The sequence below is a fragment of the Nymphalis io genome, chromosome 28, assembly GCF_905147045.1.
Source record: "Nymphalis io chromosome 28, ilAglIoxx1.1, whole genome shotgun sequence".
In the NCBI taxonomy this organism is placed as follows: domain Eukaryota; kingdom Metazoa; phylum Arthropoda; class Insecta; order Lepidoptera; family Nymphalidae; genus Nymphalis; species Nymphalis io.
The window spans coordinates 3,752,843-3,777,768 of record NC_065915.1 but is presented as its reverse complement, the minus strand read 5'-3'; the positions used below and the strand labels follow the sequence as shown (position 1 = coordinate 3,777,768).

The 24,926-nt window shown below is 30.9% G+C and overlaps 1 protein-coding gene across 4 annotated transcripts in view; it reads right to left on the bottom strand.

Annotated features, from left to right (window-relative positions):
- Positions 1–11,705: 11,705 nt before the first annotated feature.
- Positions 11,706–24,926, bottom strand: part of LOC126779104 (homeotic protein distal-less) — a 103,730-nt gene continuing 90,509 nt past the window's right edge. Inside the window, exons 4-8 of one of the 4 annotated variants that reach the window (XM_050502943.1) lie at positions 17,508–17,637; positions 16,812–16,999; positions 16,411–16,494; positions 14,778–14,911; positions 11,706–13,282 (exon numbers count right to left, since the gene is read on the bottom strand). In XM_050502943.1, the coding sequence (XP_050358900.1) occupies positions 13,264–13,282; positions 14,778–14,911; positions 16,411–16,494; positions 16,812–16,999; positions 17,508–17,637 (555 nt within the window). In that variant the 3' untranslated portion in view covers positions 11,706–13,263. Of the gene's footprint in view, positions 13,283–13,701; positions 14,267–14,777; positions 14,912–16,410; positions 16,495–16,811; positions 17,000–17,507; positions 17,638–24,926 lie in introns of those variants that run through there. The other 3 variants (XM_050502942.1, XM_050502945.1, XM_050502941.1) reach the window with 3 other exon arrangements.

Sequence of the window (24,926 nt, the reverse complement as noted above, 5' to 3'; positions counted from 1 at the left end):
CACATTTGTTTCACAAATCTTCGTACTCGAAGCACGCTTTGAGGACGCCGCGCGGGTCTCAGTATTTCTCCAGTTTTTTACACAAAAATAATTCTTTCTTGCCATCGTGTCTGGGAGAGGCATGTTATTTCAGAGATCTCTCGGCGTATATAAAAAACCCTTAATGCCTACCTCAACAATCCTTATCATTTCACGAGTTTCTTTATAGGGACGTCGCGTCGGCTCGCTTTGCACATGTTATACTTTGTGTTTTGTCAATTATTCGTTTCGTTCTTGGTCAGTTTTAGAACGTTTTTGACGTACATCTGCTAAGTTGGACGTGTAAGTATTCTAAGTTAAAATATTGCGGTCAATTATAACAATTTTCGAACGTGAGTTCTTATGTGTCTTCGATTGAAAGATAAATGGCGATGTATTGATTAAAGATTATTTATTAGCTTAATTTTTTATATAAACGCCGAGCCGAGATTGCGCAGTGGCTAGGGCATGTGAAACTTAATTGAAGATTGTAGGTTCAAACTTGGGCAAGCACATAATTCCTAACTTCATGTTGGAGAAATGCGTAAGTGCGTTTTTCCTGCGAAATAAAAAAAAATATATAAGTAATGAATTTTTAAATGGTAACGAAATGCCTATGTGTCGTATTATAAGTATACAATATGCATTGCAAGCAACAATTGTTGAAAATAAAATATCGCGTTTATTTTCTTTTGCCAGTTCTTCGACGGTCTGAGGTGTATCTTTTCGAAGTAGTAGAATTTAGACTCGATCGATCTCGGCCACGGCGGCATGTTCTCTCATAATCTCTCACTCTCATAATCCGATTCGCCAATTCGATACGACCGGGAAGAGTTCGGGCGTAGGACCAACGGCTTTACGTGATTTGCGAGGCACGGGAGTGTACACACTTCGAACTTCAAGACTCCGGGTTGCTACTGAAAATCTTTGACAGAAAAACCAAATAACTTTTTATTGGCCTGGTTTGGGGTTTGATCTTAGGATCTCGGGAGCTGTGGTCTTATCACTACTACTACTACTTATCCTAGCCACCAGACCAACGAGGCGGTAGTTGGTAGTCGAGGCAGAGAAGGCGGGTATAATAATACCTCTATATTTAATATAGGTTTTGGTTTTGACGTTGAAAATTCGTGGGTTGAGTATTAGCCTTTCATTAATATAATAGAAGACGTGCAGATGGTAAGCGGTCACAACCACCAGTATTCAATGGTACTGGTGGTAAAAATATTTACCATTTCTTACATTACCAATGCGCCACCAAATCACTAGTTCACTCACCCTTCTAACCAGAACACAACATTACTAAGTATTGCTGTTTGGCGGTAGGATATCTGATGAATGGGAGGTGGAAAAACCTACCCAGACGGGCTTGCACAAAGCCCTACCACCAAGTAAATACACATTATAGAGCCATTTGACCCATACCTTGATAGATTTTGTATATGATATTATAAATGATTTCGCAATGCACATCTTACGGATACCGGTTGCACAGATGTTTAAAAAAACACGTCTTTCAAAAGTCTTTTATGAATTCTTTTTGTAACGAAAACACGAGAGTTGGGGTTCTTTTTTTAAAGGGTTCAGTGGGCGTCTACTTCCGCAATATTCAGTTACTTTCGGGGTTCGCGTTTTTATTTTTTTATTTTATTAAATGACACTCAAGCGAGGGTGTTTCATACATATGCTGTTTTATTAATATTCGATATAAAATAATAAAGTAAAAGTGTGTCGTTTTGTTTGTAAGGTGTCTTAATATTTGTATCAAAGGTTGTTCAAAGATTTTTTCTTAAGAAGATTTAAGCTTATCATTGCGTCGCCCCGGGTCCATATTCTCCTCAAGGGGACAGTCTGTTTTCCAGCAATTTAGAAATATTCTGTTACTTTTTGAATATATCATATTAATAAAATATCCTAATTTCGTTTTGACATAAAAAACTTTAATTTAAATTTCAGTGAATCCACGAGCGGAAAATAATGTGTATAATGAACAAAATCGAATTTAGAGTACTTCAAAATAAAGATATGTTAAAATTTCTACTTTTGAAATACTCACCATTCGCCTTTCAATTGTGTGCTTAAAAGAAACGTTTCGTGTATTTCTTTAATCTATTTGTTATAAATAATCTCATTGGTCTAGTGTACAATTTTTAAACTTATTAAAATATTATATACTTTAACGCAACGTCTCAATATGTAAAGTTAATTTGTTCTAAAAGCGTCCAACAAATATATAACTTAGAAAAATTATAGGATTATTATTTATAATTAATTTATATATAATAATTTTGTATATCTGTACATCAATGAACTTCCGAACAGCCTGGACCGGTTGTGAAAAAGTATAATACGTAAAAAATATATTTTTACTAATATGTCTACAATACCCAGCATCCAAAATATTTGTTTAGCGATATTAAAACCACGGTCAACTATAATAATAATACACCCAAAAGTTGGATACTTTTGACCTGAATGAAATGCGCTTAACTATTTTACAAGAATAAGAAAAATATAAAACATGACATTTTTAACCAGTTCATTGTAGGATACCAACATCATAATATTCCATATCAAGGTCTATTCTTTACGTGACATACCATGTTTAAACAAAAGATAATTAAACATAAGAAATAATGAGTGACGCATTTATATAAATTAATGAAAAATAAATATTATTAATTTTGTACGTACATTGGAATACCTTTGCCCAGTTACCTAGACCATTAAGAAAAAAAATATTTTGTTCATTAAAATATCATATGTAAAATATATGAGCTGAGATGACCCAGTAGTAAGAACGCGTGATTCTTAACCGATGATCGTGGGTTCAAACCCGGGCAAAATCCACTGAATTTTCATGTGCTTAATTTGTTATTAAAATTTATCTCGTGCTTGACGGGGAAGGAAAACATCGTGAGGAAACCTGCATGTGTCTAATTTCACTGAAATTCTGCCACATGTGTATTCCACCAACCCGCATTGGAGCAGCGTGGTGGAATGAGCTCCAAACCTTCTCCTCCAAAAGAGGAGAGGAGGCCTTTAGCCCAGCAGTGGGACATTCACAGGCTGTTACAGATATGCATTAATATGTCCACGCGGATATATGATAATTTGTACAGTAGTTTTTTTTAAATTTAAACGTATATACAAGGCGTTAATGTAAATAATTCAAAGAGGTTTTATATGCATTTTTGCCAAATTGTAAAATTAAATTAAATTTTTAATTACAACATCCAACCTGACTCCCTGAACCTATACCATTTAATTATGGATTTATTTCAGAATATATACACAGATAATAAATACATCAGGCAACTAGTAACTATAATATATAAGTATATTTATAACGTTGAGCGGCTGTTTAGTTGAACACTGATCGTTCTCTTTCTGTCATTATTGATTTGACATTCGAAAGAAGAAGACAGCATTGTTTAACTAATCGCTAAAAAAATGTTTTCGAATAAGGCCGATAAGTATTCAAAAATCGTGAAGCACATACGACAAGACAAACTCATTAATGAATATACATTTAGTAATTAATATTATTTAAATAATTTTAAAGATTCTCAAAATGAAAAATTGCCAATTTCTGTAACATCATGATATTTGTAACTTTTAAAGAATTTAAAGCAAAAAATCTTTAATTTCTCACTCACACTCAATTAAAATAAACAAGTTAAATAAAGAGAAACAAATTTAATATTAAATTATATTTCTTATAATAATATTCAATAATAATGATCACTTAATGCCAGTGGGTAACGCCACGGGCTGCAACGAGTTCGTTACGCCAGGCGTACACGATCGACCATATCTCGCTGCACACATATGGACGTAACAACAAAAACCAAACAATCCCTTTGCTTTGACGCCGCTCAGTAAAAAACTTCAGAACGCCGGTACCATCAGCGGGATGATTCAATAAACGCAAGTTTAATTGGCTGCCGATCGCCATTTTAATTACACTTGCTCCCTTTTTCGCGGGACATGAGGGGGCAGAGACTGGTTCAACGTTTGATTGTAAATCAATTAAACGGAGTGGGAATTTGAAATAGGTATGTCAAAGATTCCCGCGAAATTAAAAGAAAAAAAAAATGTTTCCGACTAACGTTGTTAGACAAGCGTCTCATTTGAATACGATAGTTAAGCGTGGAGTACACTATGTTGGTTGTGATTTTATTATATATGAATATAGTAATATATATATATATATATATATATATATATATATATATATATATATATATATATATATATATGCATAGTGTAAATCTTTAACAGATGTGCGGTGACACAACAGTGCTAGGAAACCTAGAAAGTGTTGGACAAAATTCTGCTACATGGAAATCCACCGACCAGCTTTGGAGCAGAGTTATGGAATGTATGTATTATGATTACTTTTATATCACTTTAACACAGATGCAATACATAAATATCCTTAGTGCTTATTAATAAATTAATTAATGGCGTATTAATTTCCGCTACCATTTCAACAAATGTAATTAGTTAAACACAGAACGTAGGTATTGAAACGTTAAACATATATGCAAATACCTATTTACAAAGTAAGACATACGAGCTACACTTATATAAATTGTAAATACATACTTTGTATATAATATATCATTTCTTTATTCAATGAATTTTCTGAACGGTAAACACTGAATGCAATTTCATATGATTCATCTATTTCGTATGACTTAATAATATTTGACGAAAGTCTGCGATGAGCCTCGTTATACTTATTGCAGAATAGCTATATTGATGACTATTATTATCATAGCGTGCATAACTATATCTTAGTAAAACGCGTGGCTTCACTTGTGCCCCCCCCCCCTTAGGTGTTATGTAGGTACTATATATCTTTACCCTATACCCCAGATAACGTGTATGTAAAAATCTTATTGTGCTCGGTAGAGTTCAGACGTGAAAACGCAGCAAACGTAAGAAACTAATAATATTAATTGCGATGAATTAAGAAAATAATTAATGCACGAAATTTTAATCAATATCATGAGTGAATGTCAATAACGTCTTTGAATTAATTATATTAATATTTTAAGAACTAATAAGTGTGTAATCAACTCAAACAAAACAAATAAATACCTCAGCAAGAATTCAAAATTGTTGAACGCAATCGGTATGCAAAACAGATTGCCATTCGCGTAATGTCTTGCACGCTTAAATTAATTTGAAGCAGCATTTTTAATGGCTTCCGATGGATATCATACTACGTGACTTACCCCTTTTTATGTATAGACGAGATATATAACATAATTTGTTAGAGATTTCTTAGCGTTCGTCAGAGTATGCCTGGAATAACAAACGATGATTGGATTGTAAAAAGAGATCGACATTGTAAAAAGTTGTATGCAAATTTCCCAAAGTTGGGCAATGCGTTTAGCGAGAATGATATTGATAACATGTTCCTCGATAATCAGTCGTGCAGGTTTTCTCACGATTTAAGGTTCTTGCTTGTTTACGATTCTTGTGGTTCGGTCTGTTAAGTAGCCGATCCAGTGCTATTCTATAGCTCACTTCATTACTCACCCGTAAAATGTTGACAACCGACTTAATGTGATATACTATTTTGATATGTTTATTCTTGAAATGTTGTGATTATTATGGTCAATATCGCTTATCACTTTTTGAGATTTCACGACGGATTTTGTGGTGAGTTTGTTCACCAGAATAGCCCTACAGATTGTCTTTTTTTAAATGCAGATTACACTTTTGTAAATATGAACTTTACACAATGGTATTAAAGTAACAGCCTATTGAATCCCACTGTTGGGCTAAGGTCTCCTTTTTGAAGAGAAGGAGATAAATTATAAACACAAATTAAGTACATGATAATTTAGTATTACTTGCCTGGACTGGAACTTGAAACCATCGGTTAAGTTTCATATTTCTTACAACGCTATGGGCGATTTTTTTTTTATAGTAAAAATAGGTGGACGAGCATATGGGCCACATGGTAAGTGGTCACCAAAGCCCATAGACATTGTAAGAAATGTTAACCATCCCCTACATCGCCAATGCGGCACCAACCTTGGGAACTAAGATGTTATGTCTCTTGTGCCTGTAATTACACTGGCTCACCCAAAACGTTTTTGAACACAACAATTAAAATCAGGTGGTCTATACCACGCTGCTCCAATGCGGGTTGGTAGAATATACATGTGACAGAATTTCAATGAAATTAGACACATGCAGGTTATATATATCCTCACGATGTTTTCCTTCACCGTCAAGCACGAGATGAATTATAAACACAAATTATGCACATGAAAATTCGGTGGTGCTTGCCCGGGTTTGAACCCACGATCATCGGTTAAGATTCACGTCTTCTAACCACTAAGCCATCTCGACTTTTATTGTCAAAACGTAGATACGACATGAGATGATGATTTCACATTGACCAAGTGTACCTTTGCCCATAGATAAATCCATAGACACTGAACTGCAAGAAGTATAAACCATTGCTTTTACTGTGTTGGTAACCTTCTGTGCTATAAGATGTTGTGTGCCTTGTGCCTATGTAATTTAAGGTATATTACAGGCACAAGAGACGAAACATTTAGTATAATAATAAAAACCGCCGGCGAAAACTGGTTTCACAGAGTGGTTGTACGAGGTAGGAAGTGAATTAAAACTGACATCGAGTTAGTATGAATGAAATTTAAAATTCCGACGCGATATCCGGTGATGAAATTCAGCGGGCAAGGCAGTTTTTTTTATAAAATTGGTGGACTGGCAATTGGGCCTGTTGGTAAGTGGTCAACATCGCGCATAGACATTTGCGCTCTAAGAAGTATTAACCGTTAATTACATCGCCAATGCTCAATTGTTATGTGTCTTAGTTACACTGGCTCAATTACCCTTCAAACCAGAACACAACAATATTAAGTATTGCTATTTTGCATAACATCTGATGTGGGTGGTACCTACCCAGACCGGCTTGCACAAAGTCATGATATGTATAAAGTTTAAAAAAGAGTGACTACTGAGTTACTTGCCGGTTCTTTTCGGTAGAATCTACGTTTTGAGCTTTACATATAACTCATATTGTAACGATTCAAAATTGCCCCATGAGTCTGTCTGAAGAAAGAATATAAAGATTTGATTTGATTTTTATGTAACATATTTTTTTTAGCCACCATATTGAAAATCTGTTTAACCTTAATTAGTGATAAATCATTTAAAATATAAATTAATTATATTTATTTATTTTGAACAAATATAAACGATAGTAACTACATTAGTATAATACTGTGTCTTAGCTACTAACGCCCTCCAATTCAACAGCACATTTATTTATTATTTGTTCATTATAAACATAACAATCAAATATCATTTAATTTAACAGAATATAATATATACATATATACATCTAAATATATATACTATAAGGAAGGGATGGGGTAGGAAGGAAAAATAAGTTGGTTCAATGTTATATTGATCGTTTTAGTAATAATTCAGTCTCATCATAGCCCAAATTGAGAAGCCAATTGGTCATTTGAATTTTACACTGGTAAGTCGTGAGTGAGAAAATATTCTTCTTATTTATTCTATTCTATTATATTATAAGGACCATAAGTACTAAGTATTATATACAAATATTATTTATATATTTGTAATAAATATATATAATATTGTCAACATCGGTGATTGTCTATTCGTGTGAAACAAAACTTAATCTAGTATCTATCAAATTGTGATTATCTAGACTAAAGTATTCAAGATTTTTATCTAAATTTAAAAGACACAATGACCTAGATCATAGTAATCAGTGACCTTCGTGCGTTTCCTATGCGACCTTTGTTATTCAGTTCTTGTATTAATTAAAATCTATATAAGATTACGACAGTTTGAAAATAATGTTTATATTAAATACTCGTGTAAGAGATTGTTTAAAATTGTAACGTCTGTCAACGTTGATTTTTATTGTCAGTCAGGTCCGAACATAGAGATCCAAGGCACTTATTTATGATACATATACATAGGCGGACTTAGTAATCTTTAAAGTACTGGATATTTTTTATATTTAGAATAAAAATATGTTTAAAATAAATCAAACATAGTAAATATATACATAATAAACAAATAATCATAAAATACGAAAGAATATAGCTCAAAAAAAGTTGCTAATTTGAACTATTTCGCAAAGGCTTTCTAGCAGCTGATTTGAAAATAGTTAACGATGAATATTTTCGGGTAAACAATTCCAAAGCCTCACCGAGTTATAAACTTTTACTTGGTGGTAGGGCTTTGTGAAAGCCCGTCTGGATAGGTTCCACCCACTCATCAGATATTCTTCCGCAAAACAGTTATATTTAGTATTTTTGTCTTCGGGTTTGAAGGGTGACTGAGTGTACCAACAGGAACAAGGGATATAGCACCTTAGTTCTCAAGGTTAGTGGTGCATTGGTGATATACGGAACGGTTAATATTTCTAACATCGCCAATGTCAACCTACCTTCATTATAAAGAAAAAAAGTAAAATATTTAAAATTGGAACTCGTTAGAAAAGATAATTTTAAATTATGAATAGATTTAACTCCTTCATCAGTAATATCGCTTATAAAGCGGAAACCTTCTCTGGGATATGAAGGAGAAGTAATCCATACGAGTAAGACTGAAAATAATCTTATAAATGCGAGATAGAAGATATAGATCTTGCGTGCGTGTGATAGGGATGTTGACTTTTTCGGAAATCCAACGAAGAGTTCGTTTATACGTTTGATAGTATTCTATATACGTTCTATTTTTGAAATAAGTTCTTCGGAAGCGTCAACAAAGATAGCATAGACAATAATCTAAATGTGACATAAGTGTCACAAGTGTGTAAGTATTATCTTATATATACAGGAATCCAACACAGTGCCCATGTATGTGATTGATTAAAGAGAGTAGGTAACTGAGTTTTTTGAGAGTTACATGTTGGTAATCTAGATGCCAACGTTGCTTACCATTCAAATAATCTTGTAGGATGAAATTAAACGAAGTTTATTTCGATTTTATTTTTGTTTTTACTTATGATAGCAATTTAAATTCATAAACGGTATTTATTAGCAAGTTAAGTTAATTATAATTAAAGTCAAAAATATATATTCAATAAGATACACTTGATTATACATTGACAAAACTTTATAACCCGTTCGGAAATGAACGACTCAGCAGTGCGATTCTGTATGAACTCAATTAATTACTCACCCTTGAAATGTTGACAACCGACTTATGGTGATATACTATTTTGATGCGTGTATTCTTGAAATGTTATGATTATAATGACCAATGTCGCATATCACTTTCTGTCAATTTACGACCATTTTGTAAATTAAGTTTCGATTTTGTTCATACAGAATAGCCGTACTAATATGAAAAGAGCCGAAAGAAAATCACGGCATGTATTTTTATTTCGTTATAAATTTGATCCGAATAAAATGAGTAATACAATATTGTTACTTGAAAAAGTCATAAGGTGATCGTTTTATTTCCAACGTGTGATGTCTGTGCTTAGCACACAAACATGAATAATAATGATATCCTAAGACATTATTCACACACGGCCATCTGATCCCAAACTAAGTAGATCTTATACTATAGAAACCAGACAACTGATATACTACATATACTACTTTTCTTTTGTACACCCAGACTCAGGACAAACAGAAATGTTCATGCACACATATATCTGTCCTGGGAAATCAAATCCACAACTTTCGTGAAAGGCAAATATCTAACAACCACGGCAACCGGCCCGTCAATGATTATTAATTTATATAACATTAAAATGTTTCCAAGAGTTAGCGCATTGGCGATATAAAGAGTGTCATATTTCTTACAGGTTGCCAGTTTGCCTACCTGCTACAATAAAAAGAGTATTAGATATAAAAATCGAATCGAATCAATTTTCAGTATAAATAAGATAAACAGAATTTCTGAAACATATAACACCCTGCCACAAAGTTTCTGGTGACAGCTGTTGCAGCTATCGCCCAGAGAATGGGAATTGCGATGCAGCGGAGAAATACTGCTGGCATCCTTGCCAATGCGTATATACATTATTATTTATTTAGATTTATTACATTGAATATTTACATTCAGTTTATTAACGTAAATGATTCAAGCTTTAATAAAAGTACCCGCTGCATCTTGGGTGTAGAATAAAATGTAAAAAGTCCTAATTCAATATTTATCTTACTATCCATACTATGAAACATTTCGAATATTTTGAGCTTGTTTTATAATTATAGCATTTAAAAAGTTGCTAAGTCGAAATAGCTTAGTTCAACACTTGAATATTAACCGGAGATGTCGGGTTCAAACCCGGGCAAGCACCGCCGAATTTTCATGAAAACATCGCTAGGACAGCGTGTGTTGCACGAAAATCTGCCACACGTGTATCCACACGATCAATGTTTTTGACGTAGAAGCCGTCTCCGGCTGCTGAGTTAAGGCCTCTCTTCAAGAACAGGCTTTTACTTACTTTTAATTTGTGTATAATCTTATTATAGGGCTGTTTTTATACAGTTATTGATGTTGGCTACCTAATCTGTCAAATTATGACATTATACAAAGGTTAGACATACTACTGTGCATAAATGTGTGCGCAAACACAATAGAGAGCTCTATTCCCTCACAGAAGGAGTTCAAGCGCAAAATCTTCGGCTCTAAAAATTTATCCATAGAAATAGTATAATAACTTTTTATTACCCGACCTGTGATTTGAATAAAGGACGCGATCTTTGTTTATATGCTAGACAGGTATGGTACGGTCGTTACAATGGTCCTGTATTTGTAAAATTACACGCTCACGGTACTGTTTATGACGTCATAAACACGATATCATGATTGGTCGTGTGTTTTTAAGTGACAGAAAGGAAGCTTTGACAGACAAAGTATCTTGGAACCAGTCTAAGCGTCTCTACGACTATATATATATATATATATATATATTTCAAGAGATTCAATAACACACGGTCAAAGTCACGGGCAACTATTTAGGGCATAACCTTTCAATAAACGAGATTTCTAACGTGAAAATATTTATCGAATTCAAAACAAACTCGAGATACATCCTTTTTTAAATCGGATATCGTGCACTTCTTGATGATAGAAGTATGTAATGGATATTTTTGTTAGTATAGTTTAGTATCTTGATTTTGTAGCTCTTAGCTGAATTATAATACAATATTTTAACTTTGATTTCAGGTGTTTTATATGCAATTAATTTTGACTTATTTACTTTTGTCAGTGAGTCGTATATATATATATATTAATATAATATTTTTTTTACTCAGATATAGTAATTAATTTATTAAAAGTAAATGTAGGCAGAAGAAAATAGTTAATTTGAATCAATTACTTTATTATAATATTTCAAATTAAATCAAAAAATTAAAATTTTAATTATTATTTAATAAATAATAATTAAAATTTTAATTTTTTTACAGGCGTTTCACAGCTCTTCTTACAGCTTTAAAATATAGAAACTATATTGAAAAAAATATTATATATTATTATTTATTATTGAATAAACATCTGTTCAAGTTAATGCCACTTCTTGTTTAACTCAGCTTTTTTTATTTATAGTCATCAAAAATACTTTAAACCTAATTAACCATTTATCTAATTAATAAAATATGGTTTTATAAAAAAAAAAAACACAAAATGAAATGTTTTTCAGTTTTTATTTGACAAAAGAAATTAATTCACTTTTTTCTTATTTCCGTTTTCCTTATAATACATAGTAGTTATAAAGTAATTATACTATCTAAACTATATTTATATGTATATATTTTCTATATATTACAAAAACATATTTACAAAGACATCCCGTAAGACCCATTCTAGATTATACCATTATCTATTTTTAGTCAAAAACTTTATATTTCTCTGCCACATATATATATAAAAAAAAAATATTTTATTGATTATCTATCCAAGTTTTTGAACTATCAATAGACTATAGTATTTATTACAAATAAATTCAGAATGCATTAGAAATAATAACAGCTTAAATAGATTTGCATTTAGAACACGATTTTGAACAATTTTATGTAATAAATACGTTATATAGTTCACAAAATTACAAAAAAAAAAAAAAATACAGACGCCCCATGAATAAACGTTTAATTATTTTTAATCTATATTTGCTGTCATAATTTATAAATAGAGCTTACTCATTCGTTTAGAGGCCTAATCTTTCGTTTATTAACGGGACGCCATGTTTACAAAAAAGAAAAACTTAAAATTATGTATCACAACAGACTGGTTTCTGTTCCCGTTTGATTTTAATGTTTAATCTATTAAATAAATAAAAAAAATCTTTAAAGCTTAGTTAATTTTTGAATGGTAGCAAATTAGTCAGCCATCATTTACATTAAAAAAAATCAGCACCTATTCTTAGGTGGCGTTTTTGGAACATCATAATATATATATATATGTATGTATATATGAAAATAATTAAAAATAAGAAAAACAAAACTATGTTATGTAGTAACTATTCTTAAAGACGGCTGAAATGTGAAATAAAGAAAACAAAATTATTTGCTACAGCAGTCAGTGTTGCAAACACAGAAAATCCATTTTACATAAATTGCATTTATATATTTGCGTTTTAGATAAACTATATGAGCTGGCAACACTGACATATTTTTATCTTACCTCGGTGACCACACGACATATTCACGTTATACTTGTGTTGGTTGGGAACCTCAAAAGACACAATATAACCACACCTTATACATTTATTGCACAATTTTCAATGAATTCGTAGATATATAATTTTACATTAAACACTGATGGAAATATATACAAAAAAAAAAAAAAATAGTATACAATTTTTATGATATTATTATGTACATCAGTCAACATTGTACATTTTTTTATTATATAAGAAATAATGGCATACACTGCGAGGGTTATTTTTTTAAATAATATTTTTTTCGTCGTGGCCACCGGAATTTTTACACGAATTCCTTATACTAAATTTACAGTAATCATTATAAACATTTATTCTATTTATAATTAATAGAAATTTACAATGATTTTTTAATTACTATTAAATAAAATTTTTAACAATAATCTTGGTTGTGCCGTTCTTTAATAGGACCGCCATTTTTTGCGCTTTGTGCGCCATTTTGTGCGCTACGTGCGCAATTTAATTTATCGTTAAGTGAACTATTGTTTAATATAATATTTAGTGTATTTTTTTTTCATTTAGCCCGATGGTCGTTACACGGCAGGCCAGACCCTGTTGACAAACAATTTTCTATTATTAATAATAATTAAAAGCCAAATCAATTCAGAAAGGACGTAACTTTAAATTTTAATATTATTTTCTAAGATTGACAGCTGTAATAATTTTAAAACATATTAATAATAGAAAATTAAAAAACGAATAATTACGTCCCTTCGTTTTTTAAATAAACAATAATATATTTAAAAAAAAAACAATGTCGCTCATTGTAGTGTATGCCATTATAATATTTGTTTAGTGAAAACGGGTTAAACAAATTATGACCAAGATAAGCCTTTTACTTATTCATTAGTATTATAAAAGTCTTAGCTATAATCGCTTGATATTTTGATTGCGAGTTTCTTTTAAATAATCATAATATGACAAAATATTAATACTATATCATTAATTTTATACCAAATAATATGTCATCTGTTTTCGAAAGCCCTTATGTATGTCATATAAAATGTGGAACATTATTTTCTACTTATCAATATAACTGCAGGTCGAATAAAAAAAGGAATTTAAAAAAATAAATATTAATACTAATTGGAAGTATAAAATAAGAATTAAGGCCGAATGATTGTGGGCTAAAACCGCAATGCAAAAAAAAAATAGATGAATCAGAGCGTCACACTATTGGGTATTTAATTTTTTTCTAGTGTTACATTTGTGATCGAAGATACAAGTTTATACAGCCAATTTTACTTTCACGAAAGATGTCGGAAGCAAAGACGTTAAATATAACTAGACTTAAATTAGACCTGGCTAGTAAAGTTTGAGCTAGACTTTAATAATACAGGCTTATGTGAAATCTAAACCGGTTTCAACCAGTTTCAAAACGTTTAGTAACTTGGTCATAATTTTTTAAAAATATCGTTAGTAGCTATTCTGAATTTGATTTAGTAATAACTTCAGCTGTCATAATTGTTTTGTTCGTTTGATCCCAAGAACTGACTCCTCAATCCCATCCGGTGGAAAAGCGCTAAGCCGTTTTCACTGCAAATAATGTATTTATTTATTTGTCACTAAATAAATATAACAAGAATTTCTGAACGTGTCTTTTGGTTTATTATTTTTGTTTGAAAATGATAGTGCGGTTTTTATCATGGTAAGCGATATAAACATTTTGGTGTTATATTTTCAAGTCACGATTAATATCTGATCTCAATATAGCGGACTGCTGTTTCCAATACCTACTTATTATTATTGTTGTATGTTCTGTCTTGGGAAAACATTTTACGGGTCATTATTAATATATAAAACATTACATTGTGGTCTAAAAACTGAATGTTACCATTGAAAAAAAGGCTTTATATAAGACTTTGAATGTAACCTATACTAAGAATGAATGAAGAAATATAAATACGAGTAAAGGTTGAAGAAATAATTAAATTAAAGAACAAAAATAATGATAGTAAAAGAAGAAATGAAAATAATCAGAATCACGAAACAGAAAAAAATATATAGAAATTTCTAGAAATGCTTAGAATCAATTAAAGATACTCACGTCAAGAGTCCAGGGTTGGCATCAGTTTGGTACCAGGAGTACTGAGGCACGTAGGGCGGATGTGGTTGCGGTGCACCCTGGTGATGGAGCGCATGGTGCGCGCCTTTCATGTCCCAAGGGCCGGGTGGCGCGCCCTGTTGATGAAGAAATTTGTTATTCATTTTTTTTAATTATTTCTTAATTCAAACTGTACATCTACTTAACAACAACGTTAAGTGAACGAACATACACGCGTTTATAAGTATAATATTTAAGTAAATAGTCGGGCTAGCGATTAATAAGTGCTGCAAATCAGTGGTATTGAGTTATGTTGAGTGGTATTGGTTCGGGACGATAAAAAATATAGGATATTTCGTATGATAGTACCCTTATTTTCAACCAAAATATGTTAAAAGATGTATTAAGAGCAAGAAAATAAATATAGTTCACATAAATATAACTTACTATTTTTTTTTGTCTATACAATTTGGAGTGTTCTTTATTTTAAATAATTTCTTCTGAAGAAATCGTAATAAAAAATGTTGGCAACACTAGATGGTCCCATCAGAAGTTGACAATGAGAAAATAAATAATGTACAGATGAACTATTGAATCCCGGATTTGAACACGGGACCATTTATAATAACAATCAGCACTAGACCAAAGAGATCACACATATGAAATCGTAAATGAAACGACCTTCATAATAAATGATGTCACACAAAAATTTAATCAACGAAATCACAATTACAACCAATTATATAATTTTAATCTGAAATTAAATTGCCATAAAATTGTAGCGTGACGATATATATATAAGGATATACGTAATGCGTGTTTGTTCGTTTAATATTATATATGGATGGAGGGCGTGAACAACCGCACCTAACGTTTTATATAAATGGAAAAGATTGCACTTTATATTATTAACATAGCGATATTAATCTATTAAAATAATAAAAAAATATTAATTGTTTATTTCTTTGAACGCAAATACTACGTGACAGATTTTTATACATGTTGTATATAATCTTTATAGACGTCTACGTCTATGGTGGTTGAACACACAAGGGTTGAGAGTGGAAAAGAGATCTAGGCACGAGGAGCGTCACTTTTGCCATCACGGCCATCTCAGTCTTACCTTCCAAGGCACGCAAATGGATGTTTCACATCTCAAACTGAATATAAAACCGTCGCTAAGCTGACAGGAACCGGATATGTAAGTACAAAACCACATTTCTTCACAACCAACTATAACCAATATAAGTTGAGCTTTAAGAAATATCTAAATGACGAAAAACCAGTGATTTACCTATGAATTCCTTACTTCAATAGAATATATGTCAGTTTAGTAAGACTGGTTACCCGTTCTGACTTCACAAGTGTTAAATAAGGGTCTGCATTAAATGTTTATGTCGTAATACTGAAATATAACTATTGGTTTGCGCGGCGCATGCCAGTAAAGCTTTTAGTTTTTTCGATATTTTCAACTGTCATCGTCATATTTCAGCCAAAACCACAATGAATTATATGCCTAAACTATCCTTATTACTTCTTCCGTTGGTAAAAACCGCATGAAAAACAGTTCGATAGTTTTTGAGTTTATCGCGTACAGACAGACAGGCGCGGCGAGAGGACATCGTGAAATACTTACGTAACCGACCCTCGGGTCCCACGACTGTTGGTGTGGTGGCTTGACGTCACAAGAGGTGCCGTCCGGCGAGCGACCAGCCGTTGGCTGCAACAATAATACCTTATTAGACTAAAGATAAAAAGCGTACATTAAAGGCAAATCTTCATTAAACCAATTCATCCATTGATTGTAAAAAAGTCTATCACCTATTCGGAAGAAGAAGAAAAAGCTAAGATTTTAGAAAAAAACAGACAAAATTGGAATCTTTATATTAAAATTAAAACTGTATAAAGTTGATTCAATTTGCATATTCAAAATGCATATTTATTATCATCATCATATTATAACAAATAAGCTTTTGTAAATAAATAAAGTTTGTATATATAACGATCAAAAGTCAATGGTTCTTAAATTTTCCTTACATATCCGACCTTTACATCCCAAGCCGGCTGCGGCGGCTGTTTCACGTCCCAGGGCGTCCCAGTCGGGGATAGTCCAGGGGATAGCTCGGACACTGGTGTAGAACTAGGCGTGGGCGAGTGAGCCTGGGTCGGACCACTCTGGTACGCGGACGGGGAATGTTGTGAACCGCTAGAACTGCCGCCACCACCTAGGAACAAAGTCATTTATATTATTGGGGCATTAAAAAATCAGCTACTAAATTGCTGTACATTCTTGGCACAGTTTACACTAAAAACCGACGGTATCCTTGCTGTTAATAAAGATAATCAACTTACAATAATGATCTAAAATGCACGCCATGCATACATGCATTTTATGTTATATAATACATAATATAATAAGGTATGTGTTAACTATTGGATTAGCAAATAAATAAATAAATGTTAAATGACTTTTTTTTCTCCTTGTAATATGAAGTATAGTAATAATGAAGTTGAAATAAGAATGAAAGTGTTGACATATTTATTTCATATTTTGCCCCTAGAGGCCCCCTCGCCTTAGAGGGCTCTCGAACACGGCCTTGCACTATGATAGCTACGACGCTGGTTGGAAATCAACTTCTATACCATTCAACTTGGAAATGACAAGCTATCCAGGCAGAATAAAGTCTGACGTGTTCTACCAGTTTTAAATAAATGCTTAATATTTTTACTCACCATGTAGAAGTTGGTTATTGTTTGGGGGGCTGCCGGGCGGTAGACCGAGGCCGGGGGGCGCAGCGCCCACTTGCGCGGCCTTCATCATCTTTTTGTATTTACTGCGACGATTTTGGAACCAGATCTTGACCTGGTGACAAAAGCAAATATATTTATCGTTTCTTATTAAATAATAATGATAGGTTTTTCTGCATGTTACAAGAATCCTCTGGATATATTGAGACATTTACCAAAGGTTATTCTTGTTGCTAAAAGTAACGCAGATACTTTTATGTGATACGAAATGACTAACGAATAAAGTAGCAAGCACAGATTATTTATGTATTCTACAAATATTATATATGTCAATCTTGAACATAGTTATTTTTATTTAAGTATTTCAATTTATATAAATAGCAATATATATGTAATGTAATTTAGAAAATACATTATATTTTTTAACAAGAAAAACATTTACATATTATACAAATAATTATTTATTCACATGAAGCCTTAAATATATATATATATACAAATAAAAATTAAAAACAGCTACCGTACAAATCATGAAAGCATTTTCTACTATCTCAATTCCACAGTGCGAATTGTCTACGATAATCAGACTTGTGTTTTCTTTTCCAAGTATTTACTGAAAAAAAAAACCTTCAGCGGACTACCGCGCAGCATTGAAATAAAAAATCTACGTACAGACACGCACGGGGTTGCGTGAGCGAAGGCGTGGCCTGGGGGTGAGTCGTTACTCCACTGACGTAGTGATGCACCGGGCGATTTAGGTTATCGATATATTCACAGACATTTAAAAAATATTTTTACACTACATCGAATAATAAAAGGTCTAATTTTATAATTATCTTTCTATTCAATTGAAATATTTCACAATATAAACACGAAATAAATATTATCTAAACAAAATAAAACAATATGGTTATAGCATATATTTTGAAAAACAAATATTTTTGTTGATTGGTGTAAATATTTTTATAGTGGTAATATTTTTATAGTATTTTTAATTATTAAATGTTTGTTGAAAACAAATATATTATAGTATAAATAGGCAAGCAAGGCCTCGTGGTTACAATACACAAATATTAACTTTTGTTTATGGGTTCAAAACTGGAGAAACCAATAATTTTGTTTCAACTTTGGTGCTGCGTGGTGTAATAAAATCCAAATATTTATTGGACTGTTATTAGAATATTTAAAGACCGATAATTTTAATCATAAATTATCAGTATCTGTATTAAGCTAAGTTGATTTTTGAAGTATATACTATTAAGTAAGTAGTTGTAAGGTAATTGTTTGAATGTATTCAAATATATATTAATTATGTATGTTTATACATAATATTAATAACAAAATGTTTAAAAAAAGGAGCAAGTTTAAATATCTGAATACGTACGAACTCACTTCATTACTCACCCCTGAAATGTTGACAAACGATTTATAGGTGATATAATTTATTGAAGCGTGTATTCGTAAAATGGTATAATTATTATGGTCAATGTCGCATATTACTTTCTGACATTTTACGACTGATTTCTGATTTGAGTTTCGAGTTTGTTCTTAAAGAATAGCTACATACGTCATCACAAGTATATAAACAACCGGCGGATATTAATGAATACATAAGGATAAATTATTTATAAAATAAGAAAATAAGAAAAAAATATAATCTGTTTATAAATATATACTTCGTAAGTGCGTAGATTATCTATATATGGATAATAACAATAGATTTAGATGTAATCGTGCATAATGATTTGTATCCTAAAAGTGTTTGAGAAAGTTTACAAACAGACAATATTTAGGAAAGAAAATACAAAAAAATCATACCAAGTATGTCACGTGATCAAATCCATTGACGTCGGCATGATGGCAGAGATTTGCTTATGTTTTAATTCAATCAGATTGGATATTTCTAAAGAAGATGTATTTAATTGATTTCTATAAATCGCTATGATGAACCAAGTTAATTTATCACCAAGTTTAATGTATGGCATTCGTCAAAGCGAACTAAAAGTGGAGGGAGAACATAGTCCCAACATCATAGTACTAAATTATCCTTTTGTCTCTCAAAAGACTTAAACATGTAAAGTTTCAAATTCATACGACAATTAGAATCAATTTAAAATCGAATCGCTTTGTTTACTTTCTGGCTTGGTAGAAATGAATAAAAAAATTGATAATATTATGCTATTATAAAATATAAAAAAAATAATCGTAATTACTGCCTATAATTATATTTGAATGAAGTAATTATCGCTCGAGCTTGTAAGATTTCATGTTAAAATTATAATAATGATTTATTTTTACATTATTAAAATGTTCAAATGTATTTTTCTGTATAGATTAAGATATATTGAACGAATGAAAAATTAAATTGTTTAATAATTACCAACACATCAAAATTACAATAAATTTATTACACCTTAATTTTTTATCGATAAATTTTATGAAATTCTCATCACTAGACCCCATCCCTACCCCACCTCGATTAGTCGGGTCAAGTCACGGTGGCTTAACCCTCATACCTAACTCATTCTATTGGTATTCAGTACAATTGACTCCAATGAAAGGTTACTTCGAAATTAATCTATATTTGATTTCATACTTTTTCTTGACATTTATATTTCTATGCTTTTACGCAGATAAAACAACAAACATTAAAAAAGTTGTATTACATACCAAATTAAAAACTTTTCTATATTAATAATCAATAATTCTGACGTTATATTTAATAATTACACTTAATTTTAGTTATTATCTGTGAAAGAAAATATTTTATATTGTAGTAAGACCTCGAAAGAACAAATAATAAATTCATACCTGGCTGTATGTAACCACACCGTTGAATGACAATAGCCATAAAAAATATAAAACAAGATGGCCGTCACCGCAACATATGGACAACCGCAATTGCGTTATTTCCCCTATTTACAGTAACATTTGTTCAAATATGCATGAGAAAGCTTTTTATTATTATGTATAATCCTTATATATTACTAAATCCTACAATTATTCTAAAAGTTAGTTTTTTTGTTAGTAAATTAATCAAACAGCACATAAATAGGAAATATAATAGGGAATAAAAAATTAATATATAATGTATTGACACTTCTATATTATATATATATACATATTGAGATAAAAATCCAAATCACAATTTACAACTACAAACAGCTTGCAATCGTCATTTCGTAGTAAATTTCTAGTTATACCGGATATATAAAGAACCGGCAAGAAACTCAGTTACCGTCAGTACTGTATATGTACTGACGGTACTGTATTTATCTTTATACGTAAAATTGCTGACCCTATTTAGATAAACTTTCTATTTATAAACGTTTAAATTGAGCCAGATTAAATGACAATCGTCTAATTAATACGCTCGATATAATATCTTTATAGAAACGAGCTTATGATTACCTACTTATATTATAAATGCGAGTGACGTCGTTTGTTTGTAACGTTTTTAAGTTATAACTACACCGATCATCATGATATTTTGCGTACATGTTATCAGTGGTACAGAAAAGGACATAGGGTTTCCAATACCAACCACACTTAATTATAATACTTTGTGTTCGTAATTTATTAGAAGTTTCAAAGAAGGCTTTGGCTTTTTAAACTATGATCTTTGTCTTATTAACAACAAATATAATAATAAAAAAATAATCCGACATTAAATTATATGTACCATTGCTTCCCAAAATGTAATTAAAATTTTATTAAATCAATCAATAACCACAATCAAAAAGTACCTCAATATTTTATTCACTTAAGCTTTACAAGTTTATATATTAACTCAGTGAAAGAATAAAAAAAACTTATTTTATCGTAGAAAGGGTGAACCTTTTTTAAAGCCGGTTAAAAACGAAACATTTTTTAAAAATCGTATCTGGAATACAAATAAATATTTTGAAAATCTAACAATAATTTAGCTATTCATCATATTTAGAATTTTTTCGATTAATAAATTCAACAAAAATTAATTCGAAATTCGAAAAATATCAATTTTCGTTCAAAAATAACTCTTCGTTTACCAAGTTTTCTCGACTAAAGCATTTCGTCAGGAGGGACGGTGGTATTCAACACACGCCAGCATACCTATACTGAGGACGGCATTCAACGAGGCGGCGAGTACAAAGAAATATCGGACATAGACCGCATAGCACTAAGAAGTTGGTACCTTCGCGAATACAGCTATTCCACCACTTGAATGGATGGTGTTATGCGGGAGGTGTATGTCATTGTGTTTAACATTTATTGCCTTCTACAAATTATACGCAAATGGATTTATCTAGTAAAGTAAGCTTAATCGATAAATTGTTGACATTTTGAAAACCGAATCCAATGGTTACAAACAAGTTGATATATGTTTCGTTTTAATACTTAAATTGTATTATTATTTATGACATGATTAATTCTTATGGACGTATTATATTACACAATGTTTCAATCAATGTATAAACGACTCAATTTGTGAATTACATATATAAATAATTAATTAAAATGTTATTAATATTAATGTTATGTCCGATAGCGCATGACGCTGTTCTTTGCTTTTTTCAATAAAAAAACGGTAGCTGGTACAAAACTGCATACCGAGGCCGGACACTGAATGACGTGGAGAAGCGTTCCTTTTTTGAAATTGTCTTTCTTTTATCAAGGATGCTGTACTCGCCTGCCAGTATTTTTTTAATTATGCTCGAGTATTCTTTTTTTATCAATTACTAGAAAATTATGTTTTTGAATGAAGACAAAATAAATATTATATTTTTTAACCATTATAATAATAACAAATTATTTTATTACACATAATTAAAATATTTTTCAAAAATGGCTGTGTAACATGTCGACGTCGCCTTTACGTAAAGTTGTCAAATGGTTTTTTTTTTTTCAACTATGTAACCATAAATTATTTCCGCCATAAAGTAACACGAAACGTGAAAATGATTAACACACATGCCATCGTTTCACAAATAAGGTCTCATGTTGATTTATTAAAAAATCTTATATACAAAACTATAAAATTTTACATATATCTTTCTGACAGTCTTTCTTGTCTTTTGATATTGTAAATAACATGAGTATTATATATGAAAATTTATTCCCTAAGATAGTAGTGGTATTGTGGGAAAATAATTGTAGGAAATGCCTTCATTTTTGAAGAAAGCGATATGAACATTGTTATATAGCAATTTACTTAAAGGAAAAATATATAAAACCAAACAACATAGAAACAAGAGGCTAAACTTTAAAAATGACACCTTTGCAACAATCAGGCACATTCTATTATTAAAAAAAAAATGTGACTCTATATTTAAATTACAAACAAAAAGCATTTAATAAATGTATGTGACATAAAATTTAATCAACCCACTGAGTTGTATTTAAAAATCCGTTAATTGTTTTAATCGTACATCCTAAAATAGTTCGAAAACGATTTAGAATCGATCTTAATTGGGCCACCGTAGTTGGTACTGCAGTTTGATGGATTTTGTTTTTTTTTTTCTTCGTCCCTTTTACTTATAAATATTTTCTGTCTGTGCAAATTATTTTAATATATATATATATATATATATATATATATATATATATTATACGTTTTTTCGTTCATGTCTTGTATGTTTGCTTATAATTTTATCTAATGTTTAATACTTTTTTCTGATATTATACATCCGATATCCTTTAGCTATCCTATTTTAACACGAGAGTTACTATACCATACTATACCATATTTAAAAAATATTAACAAATTAAGGCTTATTATAAAGTATATAAGTAAAAGATTAATTGTAATAGATTGTAAAAGATAAAAAAGCTTGGATTTAGTATTTATTGATGTACGGGATACATAAATATATATTTGTATATAATCATTACGTTTATATTTTTTTGATTAATGACACATTGTAATTAGTTACTTGACGGTTCTTGTCGTATCTACATTCCGAACCGTTCGTTGTTAAACACTAAAATTGTAAAACTAGAGCTTGATTAATGTACGTTTTGATTTCGATTTGTATCGAATAACATAAATTCAGTCCTTTGCTCCATTGCATGCATAAATTAAAAAAAAAAGTAACTAAACGTCTATCTATATATAAAGCAAGCTATCATTGTCAACTATAATAAATATCGCAAAGTATGTTAAGTGATGCACCTATTTGCATATCGATGAATAAGACACGAAAATTTAAATATATTAATAATAAATACTATGACGAAAGTACCAACTGAATAGTTAACTACAGACTATTTCATATTTAGTAGAAAATAAATAAATTATAAATATAATTTGAAATGATTAAAAAAAAAAAATCTATTTTTATAAAATGTTTTTAAATTTTGTAGTGTTGATTTGTTAATCGATAAATATCGATTTGTTTTTTTTTCTTTACAGATTGTATTGTGTATTAATCTCCACGGCTTTCGATATTCGTTTGGCACAGATACGTCAAGTGGTCATCGTCGCGGTCACATCGTTTGCGACTTCCAGTTGAATTTGTCTTTCGATTACAAAAATAAAAGTTACCGAGAATAAAACTATTGGAGTTGTTTTATTGCGCGGCACTTTTGTCGAGTTTATCTGTGGCTTTATCGTTTTATTATATTTGATCTTCGAACTTTATTATATTTAATGTTAAAATCATAATACTTGTGTTAGATCTAACTTAGATAATCTAGGGATGGGATTGAATTCGATAAATTTTCATTGATTTTCGTGTACTTAATCCGTATTTTTAATTCATGTCGAGTTCGCTGTTAATTAAATGCACGTGTCGGGTTAGAATGTGTCACATGTGTCCACCCAGGAGCGTGGTGGAAATAGTTCTAAGCCTGATCTTCAAAATGAGAGTCCTAATTTGAGGAGACATTTTCAGGATGTTACCATTGATTTTTTTTATAAGCATTAAAATTACAACAATTTCAAAGGATGCCGCAGTAACAACTACTATTAACGTCTACCGAAATCCCAAAACACTTGACATGTATGAATCAATCATAATTGATATATTATAAAATATAATTGTATACATATATAATTTCAGTTATTAGAGCTAGGAAATGTATTAACCAATTAAAAATAACGACATAAATAAAAAAATACCCGAGCATGACCGTAACGAATTAATTAATGATTTATCAATGCTAATGAGTATTGTGTATTTAGTGTAAAACAAATTTGTTATGAATGAAAGCCTTTCTTCATCTCGAAACACGCAAAGCGATAAAACAGCTATTGATTGCTAATCACGTTTATGGCGTATCGATGTCGACAAACAGTTTTTATCGAGTTACGTCCGTCACTAATGGTTTACGCAATGTGAATTTATGGCTATACTCTGTTGTGACTTATAGGGCGTTAATGCTCCTTAAACGGAATAATGACACACGACAAAATTGATGCAAACT